This window comes from Scophthalmus maximus, chromosome 11 (assembly GCF_022379125.1).
Source record: "Scophthalmus maximus strain ysfricsl-2021 chromosome 11, ASM2237912v1, whole genome shotgun sequence".
NCBI classification, from domain to species: domain Eukaryota; kingdom Metazoa; phylum Chordata; class Actinopteri; order Pleuronectiformes; family Scophthalmidae; genus Scophthalmus; species Scophthalmus maximus.
This window is the reverse complement of record NC_061525.1, coordinates 17,059,007-17,071,270: the sequence shown is the minus strand read 5'-3', so window position 1 is coordinate 17,071,270 and position 12,264 is coordinate 17,059,007. Positions and strand designations below refer to the sequence as shown.

General features: G+C 43.0%; 1 protein-coding gene across 3 annotated transcripts in view; it reads right to left on the bottom strand.

Moving 5' to 3' along the window:
• Nucleotides 1–12,264, bottom strand: part of LOC118299141 (cGMP-dependent 3',5'-cyclic phosphodiesterase) — a 120,872-nt gene that overhangs the window by 30,212 nt on the left and 78,396 nt on the right. Inside the window, exon 2 of one of the 3 annotated variants that reach the window (XM_047335566.1) lies at nucleotides 6,865–6,995. The exons of the other annotated variants lie outside the window; for them this stretch is intronic. Within the exon in view, the coding sequence (XP_047191522.1) occupies nucleotides 6,865–6,909 (45 nt within the window). The 5' untranslated portion in view covers nucleotides 6,910–6,995. The remainder of the gene's footprint in view (nucleotides 1–6,864; nucleotides 6,996–12,264) is intronic. 3 annotated transcript variants of the gene reach the window in all.

Sequence of the window (12,264 nt, the reverse complement as noted above, 5' to 3'; positions counted from 1 at the left end):
CAGATGTATTTGTTGATGCAGGATGTTCTCTCTGAGGAGCCCTTCACATGAATCTAGAAGCAGCCGCAGCAGTGAAAGATTCAGCAGGAAGCAGATTTGAGCCCCCGAGGAGCAGAAAAATTGAGATGTGGAATATGCATGATGCAAGAAGCAAGAAAATCGTGCGGCAAATATATCTGATCAACAAGAAAAAAGAAAAAGAGGTGGTGGTGATGTAGCAAGGCGACAGCACAACCAGCCAACAACCAGCCACATGGCAGGAGTGGATAAAGCAAAGCTGAAGAGTTAAATACTAATCTTGAATCTTGAATATAATTTAAAGTGTAAGATGCACAGGGCCTTTGACGGAACCAGGCTATCGCTGTCGCAGACAATCGAATTTCTTGCTCTTTTGTATTTAGCATTCAGCAAAAAATAAACAGCTAAACTTCCATTTACTTCATCTTCAGGGCCTGTGGCCGCCTCTCGTGATGATCATCAATGGATGGAGTCTTCCACTGGGAAACCCCCCCCCCCCACGCATGCAACAGAGGGTAGAAAGCAACAACAACAGAAAAATGACACCAGGAGACACAAACTAACAATAATAGGCAGAAAGATTGTGAACATGTGTCAAGAATATGGATTGAAGTTGTCTTGGGGACGGTGTGTGCTCTAAATTTCCCTGTGGGTGGAACCTGTGCTCAGAATTATTTTTCGATTTTACTTCAGAAAGAAACTTCTCTGTTTTCATTTCTGCTCCCATTTGGCCATTATTCCAGCACAGCTGTTATACGACGATTTTGGTCGACGGCCTCGAGGGGAAAGATGAATAACTGGTGTTTATTCAGATCAGACGTTTGTGACACACAGGACGTGTAGATCCAGCCATAATTATCAGAGTGAAAAGCGATTCAACACTTTCTTGCTGCAGTGCACTCCCATCTGTCCCGCGCAGGGTATCAGCACTTTAATCCTCATTAAAGTAAATCGTATCAATTCAATCCCTCCCCCCGTCCTCCAGCATAATCAAGCATCAGTCACTTTGCCAGAGCCACATGAAAAATGATTATTTTCAAAAGGAACAGAACACCTTTGAAGTTCTCTATCTAGAATGTCTGTCTAAACGTGAACGTGTATCTTCAACATCTGGATTTACTGTCTTTACACTTCCTTTGAGTCACTGTCCCACATGTAAATTGCTGGTCAATTTCCTGGAGGGTATGAGTCATGTTCTCGATTATCTCACAGTTGAGTCTTAAGCCCCAAACAGCTGAGACAGAGTGATCCTGAGTAACGTAAGATACCTCACATTTATTCATTATTGAGTAAAACTTCTGGAACAAGAGTTTTGTTTGACTTATTTGTGACGATTTTTCAAAGAAACACCATCGGACTACCCTGCGCTCCATGACACTCGTACATGTTGTTTTTTTCATGGGAGAATCAGATTAGCCAGTTAGCCCAATACTAATATTCTAAGTTGGCCCCATTAGATAAAGACCTAGCCTCGCTAAAGACTCGACTGTGAGGATTAGTTTAAGGAACTGATTGGAGCCTGTAGGTTAACTCCCACATTTCTTATCTGCTGCATTGTTCACAGAGCCGTCTGATGCCGTGAATCAGGCCAATCTGCATTTCACGACGTTCGACCTTGATCTATCGGGGATCAGAGAGGGTGAAGGGTAATGGCATTCCACTTGCAGATGATTAAAGGATTCTGCCCTTTTGCCCATAGATGTTGATGTAAAATCAACTATTTACATGCTCTGACAAGCTCCTCTGTGTTTCTCAGCAAATCCCTTGCTTGCTCACTTCTTTACCTGCTGCAATTTAACCTGTGTGTGTTTAAGCCGGCAAGGGACACACTGTTGACTGTTGACTCGTTAACACTTGAGTAAAGTGAATTACTGATGCCGATTGATTTTTGCCAGTTGGCTGACAGTCGCTAAAGGGAGATGAGAGTGAAGAGGGACATGTGTAGAAAACCAAACCAGTGAGCCTGCCTGTGTCTCTTTGAGGAAAAGGGAGGTGCGTGGGCAAACACACCCACACACACACACACACACACACACACACACACACACAGAGAAGGGCCAGAGGCAGGCTGACAGCGTTGCAGTGGGTCTTGGCTGTTATTCCAACAGAGCTGGGTCTCCAGTAGCATCACTAACATACTGGAGACACATGCACTGTAGAATACAGCCAAGCCATGATGATGGGCCCCGACAGGTTCATACACACGCACACACACACGCACGCAAGCACGCACGCACGCACGCACGCACGCACACACACACACACACACACACACACACACACACACACACACACACAGAGATAAAGGACTGGAGGTGTAAAACAATAAAGTGTTGCTGCCATGGTCATGATAAGTGTGACCACAGCATCAGTGTGTGAAGAGCAAGAGAAACAGGTGCCACACGCTGCTGCTTAATTAACCAACCCCTGTGTGTGTGTGTGTGTGTGTGTGTGTGTGTGTGTGTGTGTGTGTGTGTGTGTGTGTGTGTGTGTGTGTTTGTGTGTGCGTGAAAGAGAGAGAGAGATAGAGATAGAGAGAGAAGGAGAAAGAGAGAGAGAGGATCTTTCTGGAGCTTTGAGGGAAATTCATTGAACTGAGACGAGCGAACAGACCATCATTTATAAATATTTCCTCAACTCGACCCAAGGGAAGTGGATGACAGATAGACAGAGTGAGAAACAGAAAGAACAAGTAAAGAAGCCAGCTCTATAAAGAGAGAAAACAGCTCGCCGATTGAATTCACACACAGGGAGAGAGAGAGAGAGATGGAAACACGCCAAGAAACAGAGACACAATGGAGACCTTGGTCTCCGCTGTCACTGTTTATGGACAAATTCTAAGAATAAAATCAATCATTCATGCCAGACATTTGGGTACAATCATGAGGACTTGATGTCTTGATTAAACCCCATGGCCAAATTTCAAAAGATCATATATTATACATAGGAAATCCAACAAGACTGATTAGGATCCGAGCCACATGCTGTAAAACCTGAAGATAATATTCAGGCATTCATGACCGTGTGCCAATTCTCTCAGTGAGTTTGAGGCTATTTCAGCATCTCCGGAGACAACAGACAACAGCTGTTCTCATCTGGTCTCATCACTATTACATTTTAATTGAAGAAGAAAAAGAATTGGAAAGGAAACATTTGAAATAAGAGGTATTATTATTATTATTATTATTATTATATAACATACATATAAGATACATAATCAGATTTCAAGGTGTAGTCTTTGGGAAACCTGAACCTTTCCCTTTTAGTTTATCTTCAATTATATTATAAACGCTTTGTGTGCTACTTTTTCCTCATTAGCATTTTTGTCAAAATACCAAACTGCACTTCAAACCTCTTCGACTCTACCTGATGAGCATGTGAATCGAATGCGTGTGCAACAGAGACAACGTTAAGTAAAACATAAGCCTGGGTTCCCGCATGACCGCCTTATTACGGTTTGGCCTTTGTGGTCTATGCGATCGGCCTTTGACGGGCGCGTAAACCACATCCTCTGAAGGGTGAAGCCCCTGAATTAATTAAAAATCTAATATTTTGTATTAACTGTAGTATAGAGACACACACACACACACACACACATACATATGAAATCCCAGCCTTGGATCAGTGTCCCTGATGCAGACTGAGCGGTGATGCAGTAAAACACTAAGCACCTCGTCTAATTTGAATGGCTCCGATTGTCATCGGTTCTCACCGAGCGACTGGCCTCCTCTCAAATGTCAACGACTGCCAATCAGGGCCGTCTAAATATCATGGGCTGCTTAAAAAAATATGACAATGTGCAAAAGCGACAAAAATGTCGCATGTGTGATCGCACCATTGTTAGAGGCAATGGCCCCTAGGTCTACTCTCTCCCTCTCTTTCCAGCAGCGCTGCGGTGAAGAGGGGAGACTCATGGGAGCGCAGCGGAGAGATGGACCACTTCTTCGGGGGTTTTTCCATTCACACAAACTCTGGCTGGGAGGCCATAATAATGATCCTCGCCTTCTTTCTCATTTGTTTCCACCCTTTTGCTCGTCTGTATCCGATTCATGCTTCTCATCTCTGCCGCTCTCGTCCCTCTCATGCTTTACACAGTCTCACTATTCAGAGTTTCCTCCCCCTCTGTCTTTATCACCTGTTCCTCCAATTGTCCCACTGCCTCATTATCTCTTTCTTTCTCTGTTTCCGCTGCAGGTGTTTGACAGTCATACTGTCATCATGTGGCTGTTGTTCTATTTTAATCTGACTCCTCCGTTCAGGAACTGACACCCACATGCTCTCGCCAATCTGTTGGTGCTCCATTCCACTCTCTATTCACTCTTTTTTCTCTCTTCTGCTGGGTTGTCACCCTGCTCTATCTATCTATCTATATTCATATCTATATCTATATCTATAGAGATATATAGATATATACATCTATCTACCAACTTCAAAGGGACTGTTTACAATCACCAAATGAAAATATAAAAATGCTCAGACAAGGCAACAAATGTTGCTGCCTTGGAAACTGGGATAGTAGGCAACCAAATCGCCATGGATACAATTATCACAGTTGCCATGTTGTCCAGAGTGCGTCAGCTGATAATGTCACAAGGCACAACTCTTTGTTTCTCGGTGCATCTCGCCTCGAAACTCTGGCTCCAGCGGCAGTTTGTCGTGTTTTCTCCACCTTGCACAAATCCGATGTGCAGCAGCCGGCCGCTGGAAATAGCTATTTTCGTGTTCAAAAATAGCAGCAGGGCTGGAAAACTTGAGCGTCAGAGTCGCAGACTGAATCTGTGTCACGTCACATCATTCGCGGGGACATCCGGGGCTTCAAAGGCACCAGAAGCCAACCGTTGGGATTTGTCTGGCGACAAGTAAAAGAGTCTCTTCTGAACCAGCCTTTAAATGTGAAGTGGGGTGATGAGTTGTAAAGCAGCTGTTATTTAGAAATAACAGACCTGGTGAAAACCGAGCAATAAAAATAAAAGGCTTCCAGGTGATGCAACACTCAGCAGAAATGATAGAAACTGTTAATCCCCATGCTGTTCTGGATGATTTTATGTTGGAGTCACAGAGTCTATATTGATATTAATATATAGACTCTGAAACGCAGCCGGTGCTCTTAGTAGAGGCTGGTATGAGTATGTCCATATAAACCTGCCATTAAAATAATGACTGAATCGAAGAAATTACTATTCTCTGTGCATCAGTGAGACTTGGAAAGAAATCAACTTCATCTGACTTTTACTGAATAAGACTTCACAGCTCTGTGGTTACACTGTCATCCTTTTCCTCCTCCTTTGTAGGCATGTTATTTTCAGCCTTTTATTTTGATAAATTGTCAGCAATAATTTGCTCACAACCAAATCTCAATTACCTCTCTACAGTGACATTGGCCCTCTACGCCTGTCCCTCTACTCTGTTAATTGTTAGAGAGTTTGTATTTTTCATCTCCGCCATGGAGGTTATGTATTTTCCCCCAGTTTGTTGTTGTTTGTTTGACAGCAGGATTATGCAAGAAACTACAGAACTGATCTCCACGAAACTTGGTGGAAGGATGTGACATGGGACGAGAGAGAACTCCCTTTCATTTTTTTGGAAATTTTCACAGATTTCCTTGGGAATAACACTTGGGTCTCGATGAAAAACGGACATATTTAAGGGAACTGGCATCGATAAGTGTGTGCAATTTGATTGGTTTGCTTGTTTGTCAGAAGGATTACACAAAACAGACGGATTAAACGGATTTCCATGACACTTGGTGGAAGGACGGAACATCCGCCAAGAAAGAACACATCGAATTTCGGCACAGTTTTGGACAGAGGGGCAGATCCAGGAATCTTTAATCCCTTTCTTTGACATTAGGAGTTTTTTGACATTTTTGTCCCAGGGAATGACGCATGGATCTTGATGAAATAAATCAGGCACAGTTAGTGGACTGATATCTAGGAGTGTGTGCAATTGTGCGCATCCAAATTAAATCCGGATGCGCACAATTGCACACACTCCTACAGTATATATCATGTGGTCTCATAAGGGGACTGTTGAGCCTTGGCGGAGGTATGTCCTCTACTGAGTGTCATTCTCGTCTGGACAAGAAACAGAAAGTCAGGAACACCTGTACACGTGCAGAGAGAGAGAGGCAAAATCCCTGTGTTCCCGGCTCACACTTGTTATTTCCACCGGACTCCAGCCTTCTGTCTAACACGTCACTGTATGAAAGCCTGTGCATGTGTGTGGGTGTTTGTGGGCGCGCACGCCTGAGGTCTGAGATCCCACTTCAAAGTGTACACCTGTGGCATCTATTGTAGCAAATTAAAAATGAAAATTTATCAACACACACACACACACACACACACACACACACACACACACACACACACACACACACACACACACACACATACGGAAATGTGCACAGGTGCAAGCTCACAAATACGATTCTGGTGACTGAATAGCAGGAACATGAAATCAGACACAAACATACACACTTTTAGATTTAAAGAGCTCCCACATAACGCACCTAATTGAGACTCAGATGCTTTTTGAGCATGTCCGAGTGTGTGTGTGGGTGTTAACACTGTGTTTTTGAATGTGTATGTGTGTGTGTGCGTGCATTACGCCATTGTTTAGGGGCAGAATAAATTTCCTGTTAAAAATTCCAGGATGGACGCCCCACTGGGAGTTCCCCTGTTTATCTGCTCAGGAACAAACAACACACACACACACACACACACACACACACACACACACACACACACACACACACACACACACACACACACACACACACACACACAGGGCAACACAATGCCTCAGTCGCCTGATGTTACCTCTGGGTCTCCTTGACATTTTGCTCACCTCTCCTTTTCCTTTCTTCCCCTCACCCCATGCCTCCCTTTCCATCTTTTTTCTTCTACTGGGACATCTTGTGTTCCTTTACTCTCTCCTCTGCTTTCCCATGACCTCTTTTCCACACCTACGTCTTTCCTCTGTAAAAAAAAACAACCCTGGGTCACCTTGAGCAATGTGTGCATGTAGGAGAGTCCAGGAATAGGAACTGGAGTTTGGCTGAATTACCTGATACCGAGGGAGGACACCTCAAAGTCTCTGAAATAAAACAACTTCCGGATGATCCTCGAGTGTGCATTCAAATATTTTACAGTTCAATTTTTATAAAGTTCAGACTACAGGGGTAGTCTGCCTTGAAAAATGTCAAGGTGAGCCTGCATTGATGCAGGATGGAGTTTATGTGAGGATGGGGGTTCAGAGTGGTCTTTCCTGTTCATATCAGCCAAGAGTCTTTGTTACTACTGTATGTTATGTGTGTGTGTGTGTGTGTGTGTGTGTGTGTGAAGGATTAGAAGAAAAACTGATAAGGGAAGTTAGGATGCAAATGTGTGAGCAGAGTGAGAATGAGTGTATAGTAAACTGAGGCGTCGGCCCGGAAGAAATGTCAACTGTCTTTGTCTTTACCAAAAGGACAAAGTCGACAGTTTTATGACTTAAGGGTTGTAAAATATAAGATCTCATTAAAAAGTATTTTCCCTTTTGTTTTAATATTCTGTTCTGTAGAAACAGTAACATGGCAACTGATGAAACTTGGTGTACAGGTGGTTTACAAGATACTGTCAATCATTAGTGTGTTGTTGTTTTTTTTGCATTATTTTATTGATTCACATTTTTCTATCTCCCACCTCCATTCCATGAAAACATTATTCACATAAAACATTTCATGACTCAATAAATTATGACTTTAGTGTTACAATATTATGAGTTTTCTTCTCATTCAATTTAAACCTCATTATTGTAATATAACGATTACATTCTCGTAATATTTAGAATTTATTCTTGTTATATTGGGAATTCTTAACATCTCGTTATTTTTTTTTATCCTTCAATATGGCCCTGATACTCATATAGCTCTCATGGCACTGGCACAACTGACGTACACACTACGCCCGATGAAACAGTGCACTCGTTTCGTTTGGCAAAGGGTATGATTCAGGAAAATAATTATAACCCAGATAGCATGAACATAATATGGAACAAGCCCAGAAACTGTAATTACAAGCTGGCAAGATGGATTTATTAATTGGAGTGAGCTAATGTGTTGCCACTGTATCCTTTGGATAATTAAACAATGTCTGTAACATCTGACAACATGACTGATTCAAATAAAAAATCAACTGACTTATTGTGTTGTGCATTGGTTGTTATCTGTGCTTTTAAAAAAGACAATACGAGATGTTTAGCCTTGCTTCCAATTTGAACAGTTCTCACACTCGTTTGATTGTTTCAAAGAAGTAACTATGTATCAGCAGCACGGTGGCTCAGTGGCCACAGCACCTTGACTAGTCCGTGTATTTGTGTGGATTGTGTTTCCTTTCCACGGTGAAAGAGAAGCAGAGCAGTTGAACAGGGAACTCTGTTCTGCCTGTAGGTGCAAATTTATTTGCCTGTCTGTGTTTTCACACGGCAATGGACAAGCAACCAGGATTTATTGTTTGATTTTTTGGGGGGTTCATACTTTAATCTCATTGTGTCAGGTCTTTGGTAGGGGCTTGTACACTGCCTCAGTCAGTCAACAATGACCTGGCCAGGAAGCTGCTGCCAGGCTTTTGTCCCACACCACCCTTTGACTGGCCTGTTTTTGTTGTTGTACCGTCTCTCTGAAATACATATTTGATTTCAAAATCCTCTTCATTTGACACAAGTTGGTCAGGCTCTGACCTTACTGTCACCCAGTTATTGTGCCCTCGCCGGGCCTGGTGGGTGAAGTCGGACCTTGAAAGAGCGATGAATAGTTAAGTTTAGTTATGTCAAGTTATTCATTTCACGTGTCCATATTGGTTTCACAACATGAAGGTGGTGACTTAAAAAAAACTACACTGATTGCTGTCTTTTAAGCGAGACTAAGGAACAAAGTGATGTATTCGATATCCATGCAATTATTATGTTTTTTGTGGAAATCCTACATGAGCCAGTGGGCCATCATATTAAATTCATCACTCCCCACCTGCCGTTTGAGGTCAAAAGATGAGCTGCTGCCAATAATTTCGCAAAACATTATTTTGTTTCATTAAACCTTTGTCCTTCACAGTCCATTATGTTTTTTCACAATGGGTGCAGTTGCCAACTCCCGTTACTACACACAACAGCGATGCCAATCTCTTGCTGCCCATCAGCAGTATCATGTTTCGTGAAATGGTGAGGAAGAGGAGGAGAGGCACGATGGGGTCGTGGAAGATGAAGGTGGGAGGCTTAGGAGACGTGATGAAGATATGTGAGGAGGAAAGAAGATTGGACAGCGTGACCTATTTCTAATGAGGCTAACTGTGTACTGACAATGGGGCACCACACTCAATCAATACTCACCCTAGAGGTCTCGCACGTACACACACAAACACACACAGGCACACAAATGTCATGACAGCGTGTAGCTGCGGCTTGAGGCCATAATTCTGACTAAAGGATTCCTGCCATGGTCACATGGACAGAGCAGACTGGACAGAAAGCCTGATGTGCCAGAACCCAAATTACACAAAACACTCACAAGTCCCAAAAACCTTTCAGATTACAGGCCTATATGCTCTGGCAGTGCATGAATCGTATCGCTACCATCGTGAGGAGTAATCTGCTGTAGCTGAACCAGGCGTCAAAGTTGTACATTCATTAAATTAATTGCATCATCAGCAGGAAAATACAGTATGCGTGTGCTTTGTTAAGTCTGTCACACGTTTGGTTTAATTTGGGCAGAGTCGGAGACGCCTGGCAAACTGTACGCAACATTTAAATGTGCTGCTGACTAAACAGAAAAACTTAATATATTGAATTTAAATTAATTAAATGAAGCAGCCCAACACATGGTCACTGTATTTTAAACACACGCAAGCATGCACGCACACGCGCACGCACACACACACACACACACACACACACACACACACACACACACACACACACACACATACACACACACACACACACACACACACACACACACACACATTCAGGCACAATTGAGGTGCACTTAACAGATTGGACTAGAAGTGATTGATAGGGAATTTGGTGATGGATGGCAGCTACTTCACAATAACAGCTACACGCACGCACGCACGCACACACACACACACACACACACACACACACACACACACACACAAACACACACACACCGCACATTGACGCAAAAGCCCAGTGACATAGAAAAACTAATATTAATATTTGTTGTATTTTACCTTAGGCTGCCTTATCAGGGATTTGCAGAAGTCTACTTTGAATTTCAAATAACTACGCTCCTGTCTTCTCTGTGTGTGTGTGTGTGTGTGTGTGTGAGAGAGAGAGTGCATTCATGTGTATGTGTGTGTGTGTAGCAGTGGAATTGTGTTAAATACAAGTTTAATTTAGAGAGGGCATATGGAATGATTCCATACTTTCCCCCCAACAGAACACTGTGTGCAGACATTAACACAAGCGCACATTTCAAACATATACATCATGTAAATGTGTTGAAAACTCACGCGCGCGCAGTATGCACTAAGATATGCACATTCCGGTGTGACATGGGAAAGTATGACACTCGAGCCCTGACCCTAAATCTGACCTCAACTGGAATCAATTCGACGATACGACTGACTGAAGTCAGTACTATAGAGAGAGAAACGCCGGCAGAGACCAAACGTGGGAAGGAGCAAGCAAGAGAGTAAAAAGCGAAAAAGAAACAGGTGAAGAAATTAGGAGGCATGCAGCGAGAGACAATGTGGAAATAGATGGGGATGAAGTGATTGATTGACGGCAGACAATGGGAGACAAAAAGAATAACAGAGGAAAGAGTGGGAGGGGTGGAGGGAGAGAGAGAGAGAGAGAGAGAGAGAGTCGCTGTAAACGGAAATGGGGAGAGGGAGGGACTGACGGAAACATAGGATTTGAATACACGGCAGGTCCAGGTGGACCGAATAATGGTGTAAAAGGTTAGAGGGAACGGGGAAGAGGTCACAGGGGACCGAATGAATGAAAGAAAGACTGCAGGCAAAAGATGAGAAGAAAATGGGAGAAAGCGAGATATGGATCTTTATGCACCTGGTATTAACATGAGATCTGTTTCTGGATATGTTATCTAGGTAATGAAATCTTTACACCTGCTGTTAGAGGAGAACTCCACCGTTTGTCCACAGTGCAGGTCCGTTGAGGTGAACTAGTGCATTTGGGGTTTTCCTTCTTAGCTGAGTTTCCTTGAGCACTGCAGGACGTATAGCGTTGAGAGTGCGACAGCCTTGTATTTACACCTGGGTGAGATGTGATCAGAAGTGCTCATATTTATCCGAGAGCACAGAGCCCACAGTGTGTTCTCTGTGCATGAACAACTTGCATACACCAAATTCGACAAAGATTAATTACTGTAAGAGTAAAGGCTAAATGCAGCGAGACGGGGATGAAAAAGTGAGAAGACCTGCAGTTTGCACTTTTCTGTTAGTCTGAATGTCACGAGTTGAACCCATATCAAGTGGAAGATAATTATTATCAGGTTAATGTAGAATAATGTGACCGTTGTGTTACTCCTGTGAGAGAAAATGTATGAACAAATCTCATGAAGAAGCAATTACTGTGAGGAAATGATAAAAGCGAACGACTATGAAATAATGTATCTATTTTACAAAATCTACAGCATGTCTGCGCGGAAACTTTGAATCATCTACAATCTCCATCCTCCCATCATCTATAGCGATTTATCCTTCGCACGGGGGCTGGACCCAATCTCAGCTGACATTGGGAGACTTTTTAAATAATTGAGTTAGATTGAAAATTTCAATTGGTTCTTTACCCAAAAAAAAATCTTCATATTAACATGCGTTTTGGGTGATCTGGTCACAAGTTGAAAGTCAGTCAGTTGCCACCTGGCATTTATATGCGTCTCGAGTGACCACTTGTGATCGGATCTCACTTCCCTGCTCTGTATACAAATAAACACAAAGCTGTATCACTGCTGTCTGAAAAGACCAAATACGAGAGTGGGGCGAGGAGGGGGCTGCACAAATCCTCCACAGCTCTACAATAAGACTTCACTCAAGTGGAATAATAGAAAAAATAGAATAAGTGGCCAATGCTAATATTGTGGCAGGCTGCGACAAATCTATTAATATACGGGAAGCAGGGATGAGCGGGCCAGAGGACGTCAGTTGAACAGTTGCCCAGGACCCAGTGCGTCCACACCTGTACAGCACACCTGTACTAAGAGCTGTCCACTCGTGACTGGATCAC